At 37.5% G+C, this 24,406-nt stretch overlaps 2 protein-coding genes across 2 annotated transcripts in view; one reads left to right on the top strand and one right to left on the bottom strand.

Moving 5' to 3' along the window:
* PLEKHH2 (pleckstrin homology, MyTH4 and FERM domain containing H2) overlaps positions 1–24,406 on the bottom strand; it is a 100,069-nt gene that overhangs the window by 67,735 nt on the left and 7,928 nt on the right. The window contains exons 2-4 of the mRNA XM_036263175.1: positions 16,459–16,588; positions 9,745–9,807; positions 766–915 (exon numbers count right to left, since the gene is read on the bottom strand). Coding sequence (XP_036119068.1) covers positions 766–915; positions 9,745–9,807; positions 16,459–16,581 — 336 coding nt within the window. The 5' untranslated portion in view covers positions 16,582–16,588. The remainder of the gene's footprint in view (positions 1–765; positions 916–9,744; positions 9,808–16,458; positions 16,589–24,406) is intronic.
* Positions 9,994–11,183, top strand: C1GALT1C1L (C1GALT1 specific chaperone 1 like). The gene is given in 9 exon segments (XM_036263406.1): positions 9,994–9,997; positions 10,145–10,275; positions 10,277–10,457; positions 10,460–10,571; positions 10,573–10,640; positions 10,643–10,688; positions 10,690–10,747; positions 11,008–11,047; positions 11,050–11,183. Coding segments are annotated over 9 exon segments (774 nt in total).

The raw sequence follows: 24,406 nt of genomic DNA, 5'->3' as shown, positions 1-24,406 counted from the left end.
TGTTTGCCCCTCAAATGCTACTAGTTTTCAAAGATCCAGAAAATAAAAAACAAAGATAAAAAACCTCTAGCTTACATTTAGCAACCTTAAATGGTTATGATCATAAAACTACTGAAAATGTGACTATCATATAAACAGTGGGTGGAGACTAGGGATGGCAAAAGGCTGAAAACCACTAACCTAATAACACACTGATCCCCACTGAAATTTAAAAAATGCTGAAAATAAATAATTTAACATACTTAACAATTTCATAGTGGTCATATTTAAATGATGATGCTACATAACCCTAATGTGATTTTTTTCTAATTAAATTTTAAAATAAACTAAATATAATACTTGATCTCAATAAAGTGATTTAAAAACTGTACACATTTCCAAGCAGATGAATTAGCAACAAACATATATTTAAAATATATTGTTCTATCGACACTTCCAACGCCCTAACAATCTAAAGCAAAGCTTTATTTGAAACATTTTACAGACAGAAATGCTTACTGATAACCAAGTGTTTTCAACTTAAACACTACACTCACACTTTATAGCTAGGAGTGTTGTAACACGTGGAAAGTGTAAGTCTCAGCATTACCCTAGACTTAAAGGTGAATGCTATTTTACTTTCACCTTTCACCAATAAATGTGATGAGATTCTATGGGTTGATCAAGTGAGATTTATTGAGAAGTGTAGGCGCTCTCTCTTTAATCTTTGTGATTATGTATAAATGCACATATTTAGATCTGTTTGATGATCAAATTCTTACTAACCTGTTCTTCAAGTTGTAGTTCCAAGTTTTGGATGATGTCATCTTTTTCCTGTATTAAGGTCTCCAGATCTTGACACTTTTTATATAACCTTGTCTCTGATTCACTGGTTTGAATATTAGCTGCTTTTAATTTCTCTTCCATAACTTGTACCTAAATTCAGAAGATAAATATTAAAATTAGGCATGGACTTAATTTATCATAGTATTAGATTTAGAATTTTACTTTAGCATTAAATAGGTTTCTAAAAGGTTTCATCATTAAAGGAAAATACTGAACGGCACATTTTAATATATATAACAATTATAAAATCTCAAAACTACTAGTCGTGTTAACTTTGAGGTACAAAGGGGTACATATGAGATTTGCAGATAATTGCTATCATATAAAGTAATGTACATGTTTAATAGAACAATAATAATATGCAAAGCATTTCATAAGAGTAAAGAATCAGAAAGTTTCTAGCCCTAACTTTTTCATATTTTAAACAAAGTAGGAACATAAAATAAATAAGCTGAGTGGTCAGATAAAGACTCAAACTGGATGACCTAGAATAACAACACATTTTTTTGGGAAAAAATCAAGCTAAGGTGAAAAATAAACACATATGCAATGAAAAGCAAAAGGAAAACAAAAGAACCTTAAGCCCTACCGATGGAATCATAAAAAATAAGAAAAGTATCAGTGTCAAGATATAAGTAGGAGATATGTCCAGTGAGGGTTTATTGGTTCACTAATTTAACAAATATTCAGCGAATACATACATTTCCAGGCCTGTTCTATGTCCTGAGAAGACATCAGTGAATAAAACAGGCCTAAAATCTCTGCCTGTATTAAAATTAAATTCTACTGGGTAAGAGAGATCACAAGTATAATAGAGATGTGAAAATTATATAGTACATTACAAAAGATGATAAGGGTAATGGGAAAAAAATAGATCAAGATAAAAGAGTATGTCTGGGGGTGGAGTGGTGCTTAACTGAGTATCTAAGATAGACTGGCTCTGCCTGGATCTCTGCAAACACATCTGGGTCCAGAAAATCTTAGAAGGCATGTGTGAGTGTTAATGATAGTAAGAAAGAAAATAAAGTACTGGTCACTATATACGATATTAAGACTTTTAGTCTATATACTCCAAACAAGTAAGAATGTAATTTTTTGCAATGTTTCAGATTGTAGGGGCAAAGAAGAAAAAAATGCTAACGCATTTGAAAAAATTATAGGTTATAGTTAGGACAAAAACCTTAAATCATTAAAAACACCTCTGAAAAAAAATCACACAGTCCTTTCTTAATGTTTAAAAATATTTAACAGCTAGAAGGATGATGTTAAAGTTAGTTTGGTTTTGTTTTTTTAACCATGAATATGTGGTTTCATCTGTGGGTTCGCTGTATAAATGTAAATTCAACTCCAATGCCAAAGAGTCCTATTTAAATACCACTCACATGATTGGAAACTATGGAAATTAAAATAGATTTTTTTAAAAGATAAAAAATGTATTTCACGATCCAAATAATGATTTTAAGTTATCTTAAGGTTTAGATTTTAAAACATAATATAGCAGGCTTTTTGTAGAACCTGAAGACCTCTAGTCAAGGACAAAGGTCTACATTAGAGATGCTGTCGTGAAAAACAGCTGGAGCTGGACAGTAAATACCAAGGGTCAACCTTAAGATGGTACAGCCAGTTCTGTACAGGACAGCCTGCCGCTGTGGAAGCAAAGAGAGAAAGCAGAGATCAAGTCCAAAATGGTACTTCTGCTCTGGGGATGCAGTAATAGATGATAAACCTAAAAGGGAACAGAATGATCTCCCCAAAATATGCCACTTTGGCATATTGATTATTTGAATTAAAGTTACTTAAAAAACAGCCAGTAAAAGAAGGACACTCCTTTGTTCCCCTCAGAGTAGGAAACAAATCTCCTACCATGTGGAAGACACCCTCCTTGTATCAGTATAGTAGAAGGCTTCTTATCACCAGAATAGGGAATTTAGGGCTGAGGAAGCTATACAAACAAATCTTGTTACTTCTTTACTAATTTAGTGAAGCCCAAGCCCCTTTGTCTTGTCAACTTTTCACAAATGTATTATTTCCTTGCCTAAAAGTTATGAAAACTGCCTGCTTCGTTCACTTCTATGAGTCTCCTATCTTTATGGGGCTCCCATACATAAACAATTAAATTTGTTTTTCTTCCTGTTAATCTGTCTTATGTCAATTTAATTATTAGACCAGCCAGAGAACCTAGAAGGAAAGAAATTTTTCCACCCCTATAAACCTCAAAAAACAAAAAAGTAACTGAATTACAACAGAAATAAATATTATCAAACCTACGCCTACCGTTTCTTTCTTTTCTTTTTTTAATATGTTTTCTTTATTGATTTAAGAGAAAGGAAAGAAGAGGAGAGAGACAGAAACAACGACGAGAGAGAACATCGACTGGCCGCCTCCTGCATGCCCCGCACTGGGGATCAGGCCCACAACCTGGGCATGTACTCTGACTGGGAATAGAACCTGCAACCTCTTGGTGCAAGGGTGGACACCCAACCAGTGAGCCACACCTGCCAGGTCCTAGAGTCTCTTTTTATTGAGTCAGGGCAAGCCACCCTACAGACATTGGGCTGCCACATGAAACTGTCCTGGTATAGCTTAGGAAATGTCTACAGTCCTGGAAAACTGGTTTGGGAGTACTCTTCTTCCTTGAAAAATGCGTTCGATTTGAAAGGTGTTCTCGTTTTAGGAATGAATGCCACAGTCAGAGCTCCTTGTATGCTTCTTCGCCACATGCAACTGCTTACATCGTCATTACTTTTACATAAACAGCTTTCCTAGGCAAGGATAATATTGGCAAAAATGGTAAAGTCTCCTAGGGACAGAGATCACAAAGCAGTTATAGGCAACTTACTTGCTAACTGGTCCTGTTGGGACCAGGTTCCACAGGACTCACAGCCTTCCTTGGAAATTTGTATGAATAGGAGACCTACCGAAAAGGGAAGAGGCCTACAGAAAAACCAGGCAGCCTTTTAAAATATCTTACCACCAGTCCATAGAAAATAGCCCAGTTCATTTTTGTTCATTTAACCTGAACCATGTAAGAATTTTAACTACTCAGAGATTGGCCAATAACAAACATATATGAATTCAAACTGGTTGTTACAGAAACTCTTGCAATAACCTATATGTGGATATCCTCCAATGAGGAACACTTTACACTTTTAGGCTACCTTTTCCTTTACTTCCAGGAGGGCTTCCGGTTGCACCCACCTACCTCAGCACGCTCCTCAGCCATTTCCCCACAGCACTGGTTGATTTGTGGTCCCTGAGCTCTTGTGCAGTAAAGGGTGTGGCAGACTTGGGGTGCTCACACCCTGCACATTCCAAAGAAAGGACTGGCTCCTGGGAAAAAACCTCTGAGCCCTTTAAAATATTCTGATAAAACTGTCTTTACATACCTGAGATATTGGGCCACACCAGATAGTTTATGCTAACAACTTAATTTATGGTGAGAGCCTATGTTGTTCACTCACCTGGGGTCCTGAGCCACACAGTATTAGTTTGGCCTCTGGAAGGGTTGGAGACTTTGTAGGTAAACCTCCTCCCCAGTAAAATTCTGACACCAAGGCTTGGATGATCTTCCCTATTGGCAATACTTCATATGTGCTGTCACACATCATTGATGGGCTAATCAAAAGCATCCCCGTAATTCTACTGTGACAGGGCAACTGGAAGTTATTCCTGGTTTCTCCTGAACTCTGCCCCATGTGCATTTTTCCGTTGCTGACTTTAATCTGAATCTGTATGTAATAAACCACAACTATGAGTGTAACAGCTTTTCCAGGTTCTATGGTGAATCAGCAAATCTGAGGGTAGCTTTGGGGATCCTGATGCAACTCCCAATGTCATTTTCCATTTTCATGCCCATACTGAAGAAAGCAGGAGCTGTAAATGTTGTTTCCATTGTAATTATCTATATTAATATTTCCTTCTTCCCATTTCTTACCACCTCCCCCCACACACATACTACAGATAATTAAGACCTGACTGTATTTTTGAGTGGGGGATGAAAGTCTCTATTTCTATATCTACATTGCAATGACTTAACAAAGATACCTGATCACTCCAAAATAGAATGAAGAAAGGAATTGTATGGGTATTTTGAATCCCAGACCATTTTGCAGTTATTGAAAATTATATGCAAATTAATTAATCATTCTAATCACATCTTAAATGCAATAATTTCAGCATAGTACTCTATCATTTATTCAGTCAGGCCAGAACCCTTCTCACTGAAGGAGAAAAGGACACCACTGGAGAAACTGTTTCCATGTAATGAAGTAAATCACTACAAGGTCCTGGAGATAAGAATGACTGAACAGTAATAATTTAATAAGAACCAAATATAGTCCAGGCCAATGTTGCTCAGTGATTAGAGCGTCGGCCCACACACTGAAGGGTCTTGGGTGTGATATCTGGTCAAGGGCATGAACCTGAGTTGCTAGTTTGTTCCCCGGCCCTGGTCTGGGCGAGTTTAGGAGGCAACCAATTGATGTGTCTTTCTCACATCGATGTTTCTCTCTCTCTCTCTCCCCCTCCCTTCCTCCCATTCTCTCTAAAATTCAGTGGAAAAATATCCTCGAGTGGGGATTAACAAAAAAATAATAATAATAACTTGGATACTAAGAACCAATTTTATGGAAAGGTAGATTAGCCCACATATTAGAATGATCACAGGGAACTTTAAATACTACTACCAAGTCTGAATCAAACATAGGCAAGTGACTGAACCCAGAAGGAAAATACAAACTTCTGCAGGGGAATTATTTACTCTCTTTGATTAGCATACAATAGTGGAGTAGATTTGAGTACACACCTAATCAGATACCTGGGAACAAATCCTGTGCATCAGTATCTTCCAAATGTGCGATTTGCTGCTTTTCTGTCTCGCAAAAATACCCATAAGTAGTACCGGGTTGATTTGCACGTGCTGCTTTCAAAAGTTGTGAACAAGAAAAATGTACTACAGCACCAAGTATAAAAAATTCCAAGATTTCTCTGGAAAAGTGTGTGATTTTTTTTTTCTATAGTCAACTTATTTAATGGTTATGCAGGTGATGCCACTCATGAATAAACAGGAAAAATGTTCAAAGCTAAAAAGTATCGAGTTGAGCTGGTTCAAGCTGACTGCTGCTTTTCATGGTGAAACATCCCTTTTTGGTTAATATAAATACAGTTTAAGTCTTAGGATACGGCTCAATGACAAAGGACAAGCTGAATTTAAGCAACATAAACAGCAGATAGGCCACAATCCCATGGAGACTGTTAAAGATAACAAAGGATTCAGTTACTCTAACTTAATAATATTTACTTAATCTTGGGAAGGCCAAAAAAAAGGGGGGGGGTGTGTGCTATAATCAGTGCATGAGAATTCATCTGCTCTCTGTTTATATTTCCTGTTAACTTTTAGATTCAATATGAAGTATTTAAGAAAAAATTCCTTTGGAAGCATATAAAAAATAGGTACTGAATAAATTTTTTAAGTGTTGTCACAAAAAGGAATCTCTACAGAGTTTGTTAAATTATAAAGAAACTGGGAGATTTGCAAATCTTACTCTTTTTTAAGGTTGGAATTGAATTGATTAAGGCAATATGTCTAAGATAACCAATTGTGGTGTTATGTTGCTTTAAAATGTAGCACAAAGGACAACTTCAAATAAGAAACTCTTCCTGTTAACTTATCAAATCAGTGGTTGAGCCCTGATGGCTACAAACTGCCGTGGTTTGCTTCCCTTGAATTGGGAATGGGGATTCTTTTTTTTCTCTTAAGATCCACTGAACCAGAGAAGAAAACCCTGAAAATCACACATAAAGTATACTTAATTTAGTTTAATTTTCAGAGCCAAATAATTTGCCACATATATGAATTAAGTATTTTAACTTAAGAAAAAGCAAATAAAGCCATTCTCAATTTCTTTCTTTTTCCATATAAGCAGTTAAAGAAGAGAAAGAAAGGGCAGGGAAAGATATCCCTATCTGACAGAGAGACAGAGACAGACAGGGCTATCAGAGGTAAAGAGAGATGTCACCAGGAAAGGCCAGAGTCAGAAAGGAAAAGACAAGGAGGGAGACATGAAGGTCACAGAGATAGACGAAATGACAAATGTGTGCTGCAAGGTATGGGGTTAAACAGGTACATACATATAGGACCCACTACAGGAAAAAACAAACACATTTGGTATAGAATGACAGAGAATGTCCTAAACATAAGAGTCTTTCACAGAATACAAGTAACCTTTTATAATTTTACTGTTAAGTATTGGTTTTTTAGGCAATAATTAAATAGAAAGAGATATTGCTATTTGATCCCATCAGCTAAAGAATATAAGCCCTGACAAGTGGCTCAGTTGGTTGGAGCGTCGTCCCATACACCAAAAGGTTGCAGGTTCGATCCCCGGTAGGGGCACGTGTGATAGGCAACAGATCGATGTGTGTCTCTCTCTCCCTTCCTCTCTCTAAAATCAATAACTAAGAAAAAGAATATAAAAAAAACAAGCACAGCATAAGTATCCTTATACCATCACTACTAGTACTTCTACTAATACCTAAATTTGAGGTTTTAAAGACTTATTGGTAATTCTTTAATGTGATGATGGTACTGTAGTTAAGATTTTTAAGTCTATGTTTAGATTAGTTGCTGAAATACTCATGGGTGAAATAATATGATGTTTGGGATTTGTTTCAAAATACATGGTGTGGGGGTGAGGAAATAGTGACTCACCGTGAGTTGACTAACTTGAAGTTGGTGTTGGGAGTTCATTACCCTATATTCTCTACTCTTGTAGGGGGTGAAATTAGGCAGAATGAAGTTTTTCTTTCTTTCTTTTTTTTGTTAATCCTCATCTGAGGATTGATTTTCTTTTCTTTCTTTTTTTGGAGAGAGTGAAAGAGAGGGAGTAGAGAGGGGGAGAGAGAAACATCCATGTGAGGAAGACATCGATTGGTTGCCTCCCAAACACGCCCAGACCAGGGCCAAGGAGCTATCCTGCAACCCAGGTACATGCCCTTGACCGGGTATTGAACCCAAGACCTTTCAGTGGGTGGGCCAACGTTCTTACCACTGAGCCACATTGGCCAGGGCTGGCATAATAAAGTTTTAAGATTTTCTTTTCAAGTATAATTAACTTAAGAAAATTAAGGATTAGGTCAGTTTGGGTTTATTTGGAAATTTGTCGGGCCACTAAAAGAATCTGCTGTGTAAAATTAAATCTTTTAGGTGAAAACAAGATTGATAGTACTGTTATCAAATTGAAGGAAAGAAACATGACTAACTTAGAGCAAGGATAAAAAACTTAATATAAACTTCTTGGAGGAATAATAATTTTGAAATTACTGACTTGACTGAATCTGAAGACCTCTTTTCATAAAATGTGAAGCTATGGAGTTAAGATCATTAGACATCCATGCTGTAGCAATGGGTAAAATTTGCTTCCTTTTTACAGTGAAGTAGTATTCCACTGCGTTAATGTACCACCTCTTTTTTATCCACTCATCTACTGATGGACTCTTGGGCTGCCTGGAGAACATTATGCTAAGTGAAATAAGCCAGTCAGAGAAAGACAAGTACCATATGATTTCACTCATATTTGGAATTTAATGAACAAACTGAACTACCAAGCAAAATAGAGACAGACTCATAGATAGAGAGCAGGCAGACAGCTCTGGTGGGGGCAGATATTGTGTGTGTGTCAGGGGGGATATGGAGGGATTGAACGAAAAAATTTAAAAAAAGGGAGAACTCATGGACTTGGACAATGGTGTGGTGATTGTGGGCAGGGAGGGGGGTGGGTGGAGGTGGAAGAGGGCACAGAGGGGATAAATGGTGATGGGGGGGATCATTAAACAAATTTAAGGCTGATGGCTTCATCCAAGTCACTCATTTTGATGTTGGCAAGGCCCAGAAAGGGTTAAGTGACTTAACAAACATTTGACTTGTCTCCCATACTTATTAACATATTAAGTATAAAATTTTGTATATATTTTTCTAATTTAGCTCTAAACATTGTTTCCTATTAGTAGTATATATTCTTTTGTAATAATAATTTTTAAAAATATGATTTATATAACACTTCTTTTTTTTAAATGTTTTAATTGATTTTAGAGAGAGAAGAAGGAGGAGAAAGAGAGAAACATCAATAAGAGAGAAACAATGATCAGCTGCCTCCTGCACACCCTTCGCTGGGGATTGGGCCTGCAACCCAGGCATGTGCGTTGACCAGATATTGAACCCAGGACCTTTACAAGCATGGGATGACATCTCAACAAGATATAGAGCCAGGGTTGTAATAATTATTTTTAATTGTTTAATACTTAATGGAGTGGATATAGTTCACTTATTTATTCTTCTATAATATGGCCTTCATATTATTTCCAACTTTTTATTACTATAAAGCTGCTATGAACATTATTTATATACAAAAATTCATTATAGCTAGGATTACCATAGAAGCCATATTTGATTCTCTCAAAATTAAGATTAAACTTCCTAACAGAAGTATGCTTATCCTTTAGAAAATCTGTTAAATGGCAAAATAAAGCTAGATTCTCCATTTTCTCTATAAATTCAGCTTATGAGCAGTCAAAATGATAAGATGTAGAGGAAGGCAGAAGATGATTTTGAGGACTGTTTTGGGCAAAACAATGTTGATATGGTAGAGGCAGAAAAAGACAATTTTAACTAAAATTCTACCCTACGCCTGGCTGGTGTGGCTCAGTGGCTGAGCGTCGACCCATGCACCAAGAGGTTGCAGGTTTGATTCCTGGTCAGAGCACATGCCCAGATTGTGGGCCTGATCCCCAGGGAGGGGCATGCAGGAGGCAGCCAACCAATGTTCTCTCTCATTGATGTTTCTATCTCTCTCTCCCTCTCCCTTCCTCTCTCTCTAAAATTGAAAAAGGAAAAAAATTTAAAAAAATAAAATTCTACTCTACCTGTTGAAAAGCTTTTTCTGCTTGACGTTCAGCATCAATAACTTGTCTCTCAAGCTGTTGCATCTGTAAAGTGAGGAAAATAGAAAAAATATAAAAACTCCTATTTACCTTTTGAAAGGGACTTAGAAATTTCACAGTGTCATCAACTTCTTTGCAATTTATCACATTAAAAGCTCTTTCAGTGCATATTTAAAAACCAAACAAAATACCAAAGATTTAATATTTTCAATACAATATAATACATACCACATGAGTATACATCAATAGAATTTTCTTCATTAAAAACTAGAAATTACTGGTCAACACACAGTAAAAACAATAAATTAATTTTAAGAGAATAGTAAAACTTCAAATGTCACACTTGACTTGTTGATCAGAAAGTCACAATGATATCAGAAAGTGGTATATCTCATAAACTGTATTTACTGTATCATCCTTGGAGAATCCAAAAATGAGCATGATCGGGCTGTACTGAAAGAGACTTGGACCAAGCCCTGGAACAATGCAAAGCCCTAATGTACTAAAAGCGATTAGTTTGTTTAATATTAAAAAGATGACGTGGATACAGATGAGAAAAACTTACAACTACATCTTTGAAAACTATGGCAAGAACTACATCTGGTTTTTCCTTGCACATCCCACTACATTTGCTGGCACTGAAAGTTTAAAGTAGCTTCTGTTTACTAGGGAAGCATCACATCCCTCCTATCTGGGCCCATAATAACATCTGGCAACTTGAAATACATGAATATGGAAAAAGGAATTGTCTTAAGTATAGAGTCTATGTAAAGAGTTAGCCTTCTCAAGACTAAAAAGTGTACAGATCTAAGTAATTTAGAAGTTATCTAAAGACATGCAGCTGGCAGTGTGCCTCAACTATGCAGGAGTTCTTGCAGAAGTGCAGAGGATTCTGAAGAAAGAGCTGTATTTAATACAAAATCAATTGCTGATTCAAGGGACAATATCTAGTAATACTCAGCAAGTAGTAGAAAGCTGCTGTTCAGTTATGGCTAGTACTATTTATTTATTTATTTAATCAATCCTCACCTGAGGACATTTTTGCATTTATCTTGAGATGGGACGGGAGGAAGAGAGAGAGAGAAACATTGATGTGAGAGAAACACATCAACTGGTTGCCACCCACACAACCCCAACCAGGGCCGAGGACAAACTGCAACCAAGGTACATGTCTTTAGCGGGAACTGAACCCGGGCCTCTCTGGTCCACGGGCTGACGATCTAACCATCAAGCAAAACTGTCCAGGGCATGGCTAGTACTTTCAATGGACTAATTCCAAAGAGATCATAGTAATAATGTATGGCAGGTACCAGATAAGAGCATTTGAACATTATTCCACACTGGTTTTCTTGCCTCAGAATGGGGCAGAACATGATGGAGGGCAGGTGAATAATAGAACAGTGCTCTCCAAGAGCACTTGAAATGTGGCTAGTCCCAAATGAAATGTGGTGTAAGTGTAAAATACACATCAATAATACATATATTATTTGAAAACCCAATACAAAAGTATAAAATATCTCAGTAATTTTTTATGTTGACTCATCTTGAAAGGACAATATTTTGAATATGTTGTATTAAATAAAATAGAATATTAAAATTACCTTTGTATGTTTCTTTTTATTATGTTGTTTATTAAAAATGTACATAGGTGAATAAAAAATATATTTGGGATTTGCTTCAATACAACATAGGAGGGGAGAGTGGATCAGTGTATGAATGAAATAAGGATTAATCCTGGGTTAATAATCATAAAAGCTGGGTGATGTGTACATGGAGGTCCATTACAATATTCTGCTTACTTTATATGTTTCAAACTTCTCTAATAAAACAGTTAAAATATAGCCCAGCTGATGTGGCTCAGTGGTTGAGCAACAACCTATGCACCAAGAGGTTGCTGGCTCCTAGTCAGGGCACATGCCCAGGTTGTGGGCCAGACCCCCAGGGGGTGGCATGCAGGAGGTGGCCAACTGATGTTTTTTCACATCGATGTTTCTATCTCTCTCTAAAAATAAATAAAGAAAAAAATTTTTTAAATAATAAAATATATATAAACTATGTAAACAATATATTATAAGATACATAAATAATATGCAGTATGATACACAATATATGTATATATGTACTAAGTAGGAGGCCATTAGTGACCATTGTGAGGTCAGCTGCAAGGGCATAGCTGGAATGCCAGTCTACGTGAATTAAAGTAATTAGTTAGGGTTTGACAGCCACCAAAGATGACTGAGAGGTGAGGCCCACTGTCCTTCCTTTTGACTCTGGGATGACTTTGTGACTTGCCCTGACCCACAGAATGCAGTGGAAGTGATGCAGAGCCATTACGAGTTTTGCCTTTAAAACTTATTTATATTTAAAATATATTTGTATTTTTTCTTTTTATGAAAACACATCTAGATGATGAATTAAAAGTCTGGTTATATGAAAAGCAAATTATTGTGCTGTCCAAGGACTCCTCATTCCTATGAGAGAATTCTAAACCACCTCTGGGGAATCACAGTCACAAAAGGAAGGTCAGGTGGCCAGAAAAATGCTGTATCAGCTAAAGGCAGCATTAGGTGATTGGGGCCATGCTGATACCCAAACAAAAAATTCTTCATATTTTTCACCCCTTTCCTTTCATTGAAAATCTAACCCACAGGAAATAACATTCATTTCAACTAAAAATGAAACTTTCCTTTTTCCCTCCCTGACTCAGAAAACTAGTAAGACTGTAAAGAAGGAAAACTACTTAAATCGCGGCTTCCCTGAAGAGTTTATATTTGGCATACTAGAGATATTTCCAACACCATTCCTTAAATTCCTCTAAAGACCTCTCCCACTTACAGCAGTATTTGCCCAAGACTTCAATAAGGCCTTTTTCTTCACAAACTTTAATATTCTAAGTTACTTGGAAATAATGAAAAAAGTAAAAAATGCAAAATAGTTCTTTTTTAAAACATCCCATGTATTCTCCTACTTTGTCTCCAAAAAAATATAAGGTACATATCATTGAAATGCAACTTTCATTATAAAAACATTCTGAGATCATCTCACACATCTTTCCTAAAAAATTCAGAAGGATGTTTCCTACTAATTGGTAATTACATTTGTTTAAGTCATCTCCTTGTACACTTAACCAGTGTGTTCATTTAGAAAGAGATAGGAAAATAATAATGAGTTACTTCTATGTGCCAGGCACTCTATTACCTGCATCACAAAATAGTATGAAAGATCTACAGTTTAATGCCAACTCTGCAATTTTAGCTGTGTGATATTGGGCACACTATTCAAATACTCTCAGTCTTGATGTCAACATATTTAGATTGGAAATAATAATAGTTACCTCATAAGGTTATGCTGGGTTTTAAACTAGCTAATGGTTGTACTAATTGCTTAGGAACCATAGTTAGCACCTAGTGTTAGCTGCCTATAGCCAATGCCAATAAAACAGAACTAAGAATAAAAACTATTGCAGCAAAGAAAAGCTGGCTAGAATTCCTGGCAAAGGGCTAAAGAATCAAATGAGTATTCTCTCAAGAATCTTCAGCCTTGGGCCAGCATCCATTTGGGGAAAGGTGTGGAGAACTATTAGGGAAAAGCTATGGGAGCAGACTGGTCCTAACAGAAAACCATTGGTTATGAATGGGACCAGACTGGCCTCTGGAATGCAATATTTGACTCAAATTGGCCTGCAGAAGCAACGCAATAGGGTTCGCTTTGAAAAAATATGTCATGTTATGTAAATTGTTATTACTACACACACACACACACACACACACACTCACACACAGATACCTGCCCTCAAGCAGAGATGGATTTATATGTTGCATGGCTGAAGAGACAATAGAATAGATGAGTGGGTAAGCATATCTAAGAAAGCAAGGAATGTGGTAATAAAACTAGATGAGAGAGGCCATATAGGGTGATGGCTAAGCATTCAGCCTCTAAAAGCAGAACTCCTGGCTTCAAATCTTGGCTTCCTCACTTACTTTATGGCACAAACTCAGGCAAGCTAAATAACTACTATTCACTTAAGTTTCCTCCTATGTAAATATGGATAATATTAGTACCTAACTCAGAGCTGTAAGAATTAAAAGGTTAACTTATATAAAGCACTTAAAAGATTGCCTGGCACATAGTAAGCATCAGTTTCCTAATCTATAAAATAGGAACAATAAAATTTATAACTTCACAGGTTGTTAGAAGAATCATATCTATAAAGTGCTTTATAAAGTGCTTAGCATACAATAAATCAATAAATACTTGGTATTTTTATTAAAACATGGGTGGGTACCAAAACTAATTTTCAATCCAGAGAAAAATATTTCATAATGGAATACAACAGAAAACATTGTGAAAAACGTTATTCCCAGATTGGTGTTGAATCTATTTACTGGAAAACCATGAGTAACTTGGCATACTTATCCACTTTCCACTGTATGAAACACATCTGAGTAATTCCATCTCTTAGATCTGGCAAAGGATTTAAGCCACAGATATAAAATACAAAAGACCCTCCCAAAAAAAAGAGGAAGGAAAAGAAACCACAACTAAAAGAGCAATTTTGAAATAATATTCCTCTCAAAATTAATTCACTGACAAAGGAAAAAGAAAATCTAATAACATAAATTAATAAGCAAAAGTTATTTACAATTTTACTTGTACAGAAAACGACACTTAAAGTGTAAAAATTGGGCACTCAAACCCTGGCCGGTTTGGCTCACTGGTTGGAGCATCAGCCCACAAACCAAAGAGTACTGGGTTCAATTCCAGTCAAGGGCACGTACATCGGTTGTGGTTTGGTCCCCCGCTCTGGTTGGGGTCATGCGGGAGGCAACCAATCGATGTCTGTCTGTCTGTCTGTCTGTCTGTCTGTCTCTCTCTCTCTCTCCCTCCCTCCCCCTTTCTCCTCTCTCTCCCTTCCTTCCTCCATCTCTCCCTCCCATTCTATCTGACGATAAATGGAAAAAGTATCCTTGGGTGAGAATTTTAAAAAATTGGCACTCAAAAAATTTCATTGCAACAAGTCTTATAAAGAGCCAAACAAATGTTGCCATCAAATTTAGAATTTAAAGGTCAATTAATTGGAAACCAAATAACCATAACTACTATTTAGTCCATAAAAAAAGCAGGAGAGTATAGAAGTCAAGGGAACCAAGGAAATGTTGAGGAGGCTGTGGTCAAGAGTATGCTAACTGCTGAAAAGCTAAGGCAACACCTGGGAAGTTATCTATGAGGTTTAGCAACATGAATATAATTGGTAATCTAGACAAAAATAATTGTATGAGGTGGTTAGGATTGTGGAAAATACCAGCTAAATTTCAGTAACCTGGGAAATGATTTTTATAGAGAGAGGAGCAAAAGACAAACATATATCACTACCTCTGAATTAGGATAAGTTTCCTCAACTTGGAGATATTCAAACTAGTATTTTTTTTCAAGCACAAAGATTTAAGATGATATTAAACTGAATGATGTTCTATTGGGTTTTAATAATATGTAGTTATATCATTAGAATATCACTGTGCTAAGAGATTCTTAGCTAGCAATGAAAGGAATATTTAAGATGATCTTTTTTAGAGATGTGATACGTGTACCAGTCCTCCACCCCAAAAAGATTATGCAGATTAGAGTTTAAGAAACCACCTGTAAGTTCTTCTGATCAGTTTTGAATGACCATTAATATCACTTATCCATTCACCCAGACAGCACTGTCCAATAAAAATATATAATGTGAGTCACATGTATACTTTAAAATTTTCTAGTACTCACATTTAAAAAGTAAAATTAATTTTAATATTTTTTGTTTAACTCAATATCAAAAAATTACCATTTGAACATGTAATCAATACAAAAATTATTGCTGAGATATTTTACATTCTTTGAAATCTGGTGTGTAGTTTACATTTATAACACATCTCAATTTTAACTAGCCTTATTTCAAATGCTCAGCAACCACTTGTGGCTAGGGGCTGCCATGCTGGACAGTGTAGATCTAGAACACAACTTCCCTGGAAACAGGAACGTGGCTTGTCTTGTTCACAATTGTAACTGTAGCATTGAGAACAGTGTCTGTCACATAATAAGTCCTCAATGAATATCTATTTAATGAATGAATTTATCTATTCATTTTATATACATATATGCCCCCCAAATTTCTGTGACATAAATAAAATTTTAATTACATGATTAGAACTATTAAGAGAAGCATATAATTATCTTAAATTCAGTTCTAGCTGAGATGATAGTTTAGTGATCTACAGTAGTCAATATAAATTCTAAATAGTGGCATACTTTCAAGTATAGTATAAACATGTTTTACTATCAATAGGGAAGGTTCTTCTATAATCACTTTAAACATGATTTTCCCAAACATTTAAGTAGATCAAAATGCTGTCATACTTCTTTAGTAAAATCAAATAAATTACAGCTTTTCCCTCTGGAATGAATGCACTCCACATTCATCAAATACACACAATTCTTACATATTCCACTAGTATTTGCAAAGAAATGTTTTTTGTCTTAAAGTCCAATTTACTGGCAAAATACTAGACCAAATACAGCTTCAGAGCCCTGACAAAAAGTTAAATTATATTCATTGTGTTTCAAACATTTACCCCCAAAAGTACTGAGGCTATTTAATAGATATGACATAGGCTCTAAATAGCTGATGTGTAATAACAAAGGCTAGGGAGAAAAGCTTACCTTCTCTGCCAGGAGCTCTCTTATCTTGCTTGCTTGAACCCTGAATTTCATGAGCTGGGACTCCAGAGCTACACATCGTTCTTTCCAATCTATTGGTCCTTCTGTCTCAGAAAGCTCTGCCATATTTATTCTATAAAAGAAAGCATTCAAATGGCATAGTAGCAATTAGCATTCAGGGTAATTCATTAATCATCCATGTAATGATATTCATATACAAGCTTTGAATTCTAAGATAAATTCCAGAACTGGTGATAGCTCATGGAAAGGACTTAGTGGGATATGGTAAGACAGGGTTGGAGGCCCAACTGTGTTAATTAAACTTTCTATGTAACCTAACCTTTCTATGTCTCAGCTTATTCAATCCAGAAAAAGGGGAACATGATAACGAAATCATTCTTCTTCATGGGTATGTTATGAGGAACAAATTAAATACTGCTATTTTTAACACAACTGTGAACAGTATAACAGCACCACTAATACAGAGTACTATTATTATTTTACCTCTGCTCAACAGATAAGATTTTAAAAACTTATCAACTCATAATTTAACCACACTCTTAAATTTACAGAATCATTACAATTTGATTCAATTGATAGCATGATAGAATGACCTAAAGAAGCTTTATATCAGTGCTACAATGAAGGCTTGGATTTATAATATACTTATTACTTATCACCACCCTAAATTTGTCCAGGTCCAGGTTTTTTTCAAGCCAAAAATCTTTTGGCATATTTAACTAGGCCAAATAGTATAACCCTGGACAAGTTTGCATAATTTTTATTTGGTGCAAGAAGAGAAAACACATAAATGTAAAATTTGGAATCATCTATGTTAAGTAAATAAACCTGGAGTCAGTGTTTTCCCCATTAACTTTCCTTTTGGAGAAGATTAATCCCAGAGAGAAGCACTGTAAGGGAGGAGGCAGTGAAAGTGGTTTTGAAATTCTAACGTGCAAAAAACTATACTTGATTTTGAAAGCCTGATTGTTTCTGGCTCCAGGATTCATAAAAGTAGTCTTAAATGTTTGTAAATGTTTTATCAGGCCATTTAATAAATAGCTTGATAATAATGTATTTCTTAACTGGTCTTGCTATGAACTGATAAAATTTGCATTAGAAATGGATCTTCTGCCCTGGACAGTTTGGCTCAGCGGTAGAGCGTAGGCCTGCGGTCCAGAGAAATGGATCTCCTGAAGAAGCCAAGCCCCAGCCATGGAATATATGTGACAGCAACTGCATATGTGGACAGAACTGCAGTTGAAGGTGTACTATTCTGCTCTTTTGTATTACAAAAATATGTCTCCCTCACATGTTAATCAAATTTATTTTCCCCATATTTAGTGTAATATAAACCCTAACCCACAAAAGATTATTTTCCTAGTATAAATATTGTTTACGCTCGCCTTGGCCTGGTGGCTCAGTTGGTTGCAACACTGTCCCATACACCAAACAGTTACAGGTTCATTTCGTGGTCAGGGCACACACCCATGTTTCAGTTTGATCCCCAGTTGGGGTGCTCATGGGAGGCAACTGATCGGAGGCAACCTATCGATGTTTCTCTCTCACATCAATGCTTCTCTCTCTCCCTCTACCTTTCTCTTTCTCTAAAATCAATAAAAAAATATCCTCTAGGGGGGACTTTTAAAATATATCGTTTTATGCTTAAATCAGTTTTCACATTAATACTTATATCACTCAATAATTTAGAAATCAATATAAGCAAAGTTGTCCTACAAAGGCTACAACATTATTAAGGGCACCACAACCATGTCAAGGCCTCCAGATGCTCCTAAATTCTAGCCATAATTTATGGGAAACTTATCACTGTAGAACTGGAAATCATTTTCTTTTCATTTTATTGTTTTTTGTTTTTATACAAGTCTCACCACATTGTTTTCTGAGTTTTTTCCTAAAGATACTAGTTTTGTTAATAACCTTTATCATTATCCATGTTAACATTTACTATCAATGATGTAGAAGCATATAATGCAGTGTGTTGGTCACAAACCTTGTCTCAATTCTACTGCTACTTCATTTCTCTTCATTAGCTTGTACAAGGAAAGAAAATATGGATGAAATATTAAAAATAAAAAGCAGCCCTGGCCTATTTGGCTCAGTGGATAGAGCATCGACCAGCGGACCAGAGAGTCCGGGGTTCGGTTCCCGCTAAGGGCACGTACTTTGGTTGCAGTTTGTCCCTGGCCCCGGTTGGAGTCGTGTGGATAGCAACCACTGAATGTGTCTCTCTCACATCGATGTTTCTGTTTCTCTCTTCCCCCCTAAAAGAAATAAAAATAAATTTAAAAAATAAAAAGCAATCCCACCCTGGCCAGTTCAGCTCAGCAGTTAGAGCGTCAGCCAATGGACCCAAGTGTCAATTCCCTGTCAGGGGCACATACCTAGGTTGCAAGTTCGATGCCCAGCCCCAATTGGGGTAGTGTGGGAGGCAATCAATCAATGTGTCTCTCTCACATCGATGCCCCCCCCAACAACTCTATCTAACAACAGAAAAATATTATGGGGTGAGAATTCAAAAACTAAACAAAACAAAGCAGTCCTGAAACAGACATCCTAAGTTTTCATCCATTCCTATCACTGCACAGAAATGTAGAGAGATGTCTAAAGCAACAAGGAGAGTCTATTTCATGTTGGTTCATTTTTGCTCTACATTGAAACTAACTTGTTCATATTTTACTGTAAAATTTCTATAGCTTTAGAGACTTCCGGTCAAGATAGCGGAGTAGGTAAACGCGGTATCGCGTCCTCCCACAACCGCATCAAAGTTACAACTAAACTACTGAACAACCATCATTCAAAACTGCCTGAAATCAAGCTGAATGGAAGTCCTACAACTATGGAATTAAAGCAGCAGCCACACCCAGACTGGTAGGAGGGGCGGGGGTGTGAAGGGCGGAGGCGCGAAAGGCTGGTCCCACACCCACATGTGGCGGATAAAAATCAGGAGGCTCCTGCGGCTGGGCACGTCCTTCCTGAGGACTGAGGGGTCCCTGTCCCACACCAGGTGCCCCACTCAAGGTTCCAGTGCCAGGAAGAGAAGTCCCCATAACTTCTGGCTGGAAAAGCCAGCAAGAACTGAGGCTCAGGGAAGCTGACGTGGCTGGAGCCCCAGGCAGCTCCTCAAAGGGCCCGCGCACGGACTTATCGGACTCTCTCCCTCTAAGATCGGAGGGGAGGCAGCTCGAGGGGCGCCAGAGACATACAGGGAAGAACTGAGCTGTTTGGCACTGGAGCGAGGGCTGGAGAGGGAGCTTTCTTCGGGACAAACGTGCTTTCAGAGGCCTTTGTTCCTTTGGTGAGCCCTTCCCGGGGGCGGCATATAGTCGCCACATCTGGGACTCCAGCAACCTGGCTCACACTGGTAGCCCCGCCCTGCTGACTCCCTGAGGCCCCGCCCCACCCAACTTTCAAGCCCACCCAAGCTGTTGCCACTTGCTTAACCATAGGATTGGCCTGTCTTGGATCCTGCTTCAAGTTTTTCCTAAATTCTTTCAAACAAGCAGCATCTGGTCTCAGCTAGCCCCATACCGCTCTTAAGTAATACACTGAAACAAACACAGGGAGGCAGCCAAAATGAGGAGACAAAGAAACAAGTCCCAAATGAAAGAACAGAACAAAACCCCAAGAAAAGAACTAAGCGAAATGGAGATAAGCAACCTAACAGATGCTGAGTTCAAAATACAGCTTATAAGGATGCTCAATGAACTTAGTGAGAACCTCAGTGAACTTAGGAAGGGCCTCAAGAGCATAAAAAAGGACCAGTCAGAAATGATGGATGCACAGTCAGAAATGAAGGAGGCATTAACTGAAATAAAGAATAATTTACACAGATTCAGTAGTAGAGTACGTAAATCCAAGAAGCAAACCATCGATTTGGACTATAAGGAAGTAAAAAATGCCCAATCAGAACAGCAAAAAGAAAAAAGTCCAAAAAAATGAGGATAGTGTAAGGAGTCTCTGGGACAACTTCAAGCGTGCCAATATTCGCATCTTGGGGGTGCCAGAAGGAGAAGAGAGAGAACAAGAAACTGAAAACCTGTTTAAAACAATAATGGCAAAAAACTTCCCTAACTTGGTGAAGGAAACAGACATACAAGTCCAGGAAGCACAGAGAGTTCCAAACAAGATGAACCCCAAGAGGCCCACACCAAGACACATCATCATCAAAATGCAAAAGGTTCAAGACAAAGAGAGAATCTAAAAGCAGCAAGAGAAAAGCAATTAGTTACCTACAAGGGAGTTCCCATAAGGCTGTCAGCTGATTAGTCAAAAACTTTGCAGGCCAGAAGGGAGTGGCAAGAAATATTCAGAGTGATGAAAAGCAAGAACCTACAACCAAGATTACCCTATCCTGCAAAGCTGTCATTTAGAATCTGTGGCCATATAAAGACTTTCCCAGACAAGAAAAAGTTAAAGGAGTTCATCACCACCAAACCGTTATTATATGAAATGATGAAGGGTCTTTTTGAAGAAAAAGATAAAATGTATGAACAAACAAAATGGCAATGAATACATATCTATCGACAATGGAATCTACAAACAAAATGAGCAGGTAGAACAGAAACATTCTCATAGATACAGAGAACATTTTGTTGGTTGCCAGATGGGAGGGGGTTTGGGGGAATGGGTGAAAAAGGTGAAGGGATTAAGAAGTACAAATTCATTGCTAGACTGACAAACCTCAAAGGGAAAGGGGTTGGGGGGTGGGAAGAAATAAACCAAAGAACTTATATGCATAACCAATGGACACAGACAATAGTGTGGGTAAAGGCGGGAGTGGGGCGGGAGTGGGGAGGAGTGGGTCAATGGGGGAAAAATGAGGAACATCTGTAATACATTCCACATTCAACAATAAAGATTTAAAAAAATTTTTTTATAGCTTTAAAAATAACAAACATTTTTAACAAATGAAAATCAATCAATATAATTCACCACATGTAGAATAAAAGACAAAAACCATATAATCATTTTGATAGATGAGGATAAACATTCAACAAAATCCAACACCTTTTCGTGATAAAAAAACATTCAACAAATTAGTAATGGAAGGGAACTTTCTCAGCCTGATAAAAAGGATCTACAAAAAGTCCACAGCTAACATCATACTTAATGGTATATGACGGATCCATCTAAGATCTGAAATAGACAAAGATGTCTGCTCTCACCACTTTAAGTCAACATTGTACTGGAGGTTCTAGTCAGGGTAAGAAAATAATAGAAAGTATCCATATTGGAAAGGAAGAACTAAAACTACCTATATTTTCAGGTGTCATGATCTTGTACATAGAAAATTCTAAGGAATCCATACAAAAATAATTAAAACTAAGTTCAGCAAAGTTTTAGGATACCAGATCAATATACAAAAATCAACTATTTTTTTATACACTAGATAAGAAAAGTCCAAACATGAAATCAAGAATATAGGATTGCAAAATGGCGGCAGAGTAAATGGAAGCTACACAGACTGTCTCCCAGGACCCAACTGGAATTACAACTAAAATAAAGACAAATCGTCAGAAAAGCAGCTTGTGAGGACCATATAACCAGGGACACTGAATCAATCCTGGTAGAATTGTGGAGGCACAAGAGGGGTCTGGGAGCCCACAGACAGCACTGACCTTAGCTGTGAGCAGCACCCTCGGGTTACACTCCCAAGTGGCTCCACAGTGCAGAGCCAGGACAGACGCTAAAATAGCCACAGCCACTCACCTTGGGCTCCAGCAGAGGGAGAGCAGACTGGACTGGAACTGTGTGGGGACACTCAGGATTTGGAGGGCGCTCAGAGCTTTTGCTGAGTTGTGGCCACACAGGGCGGTGGCCATCTTACTCCTTCCCAGGGCTCTAGGGAGAGGCAGCGGGCCCTCCCTCAGAGATTCAACCCCACCCAGCTGTGCCATGGAAATGCAAATTGAGGCTAATTAACAACCAGCATGTGCCCCACCCTCGCGAAATCCCCTTACACTCAGGACCTGAGGAAGTTTTTCATTCAACTGAAAACCCAAGGCTCTTCAAGTAACCGTGACTGATAGCCTCCAGCCAAAAAGTTACAGGATAACTGAACCATTACTGGCCCAGCAACTCTAACCAGGAAAGTAAGACTTGACAGTGGTGTTTAACGTGGGTTCTCCCTCGCTTATCCCAACCCAGAAGAGGGAGCCACAAACAGCATAACACCAACACCCACAGGGAAAATTTGGCAGGCTCCAAAGCCCACTGTGATAGCCAAAATGGTGAAACAAAGAAACAGAAGCCAAATGAAAGAGCAAGAGACCTCTACCAAAGATGAGATAAATGAAATGCAGTTAAGCAAGTTAACAGAGCTAGAATTCAGAGCCATGATCTTGAGGAAGCTCAACAGCATGAATAAGGACATCAACACCATGAATAAACACATAGAAATGTTGAAAATCAAACAATTGGAAATTAAAAACTACCAAGAAGAAATGAAGAATGACATATCAGAAATAAAGAACACATTGGAAGGTCTAAACAGCAGAGTAGAGGAAGCTGAAGACCGGATCAGTGAATTAGAAGACAGGATAAAAAAAAGCAACCAATCAGCCCTGGCCGGTTTGGCTCGGTGGTTAGAACGTCGGCCTGTGGTCCAGAGAGACCTGGGTTCGGTTCCCGCTAAGGGCGCGTACCTTGGTTGTGGTTTCTTCCCGGCCCTGGTTGGTCGTGCAGGTGGCAGCCACTCGATGTGTTTCTTTCACGTCAATGTTTCTCTCTCTCTCCCTCCCACTCTATCTGAACAAAAAATGAAAAAATGTCATTGGGTGAGGATTAAAAAAAAAAAAATCAACCAATCAGAAAAACAAAAGGAAAAAACGATTAAAAAACAAGAAGACAGCTTAAGAGAATTGTGGGACAACTGGAAACGTAATAATATTCGCATCATAGAAGTCCCCAAAAAAGAAGAAAATGAGCAAGGGTTAGAGAATTTATTTGAAGAAATAGTGACAGAAAACTTCTCTAATTTGGTGAAGGAAGAAGGCAGTCAAGTTCAAGAAGCACAGAGAGCCCCAAGTAAGAAGAACCCAAACAGGCCCACACCAAGACACATAGTAATTAAAATGCCAAAAGTTAAAGTCAAAGAGAGAATCCTAAAGCAGCAAGAGATAAGCAGCAAGTTACCTATAAAGGAACCCCTATAAGGCTCTCAGATGACTTTTCAACAGAAACACTACAGGCCAGAAGGAATGGCATGAAGTAATCAAGGTCATAAAAAAACAAGGATCTGAATCCAAGACTACTCTACCCAGCAAGGCTATCATTCAAAATAGAAGGTCAAATAAAGAGCTTTCCAGACAAAAAAAAAAAAGGCTAAAGGAATACATTAGCACCAAACCAGCACTGCAAGAAATGTTAAAAGGACTGCTGTAATTAGTAGAAGAAATAGGAAGAAAAATATAACCAAACTAAACAAAAATGGCAATAAATAAGTACATATCAATAATCACCTTTAATGTAAATGGACTCAATGCTCCGATAAAAAGACACAGAGTAGCTGATTGGATAAGAAAGTATGACTCATCTATATGTTATTTACGAGATATCCACCTTACAACAAAAGACTCACATAGGTTGAAAGTGAAGGGATGGAAAAAATCTTCCAAGCAAACGGAAAGGAGAAAAAAGCTGGGGTAGCAATATTCATATCTGAAAAAATAGATTTCAAAATGAAGGCCATAACTAAAGACAAAGAAGGCCCCTACATAATATTGAAAGGATCTATCCAACAGGAAGATATAACCTTGATAAACATATATGCATGCAATATAGGAGCACCAAAATAGATTAAAAATCTACTGGAGGACTTCAAAAGAGAAATCGACAGCAATACAATCATAGCAGGGACTTCAACACCCCGCTGACATCACTGGATAGATCCTCTAGACAAAAAATTAGCAAGGAAACAGATACTCTAAAT

Source organism: Molossus molossus, unplaced genomic scaffold (genome assembly GCF_014108415.1).
Source record: "Molossus molossus isolate mMolMol1 unplaced genomic scaffold, mMolMol1.p scaffold_m16_p_15, whole genome shotgun sequence".
Classification (NCBI taxonomy): domain Eukaryota; kingdom Metazoa; phylum Chordata; class Mammalia; order Chiroptera; family Molossidae; genus Molossus; species Molossus molossus.
This window is presented reverse-complemented; position numbering and strand designations above follow the sequence as displayed.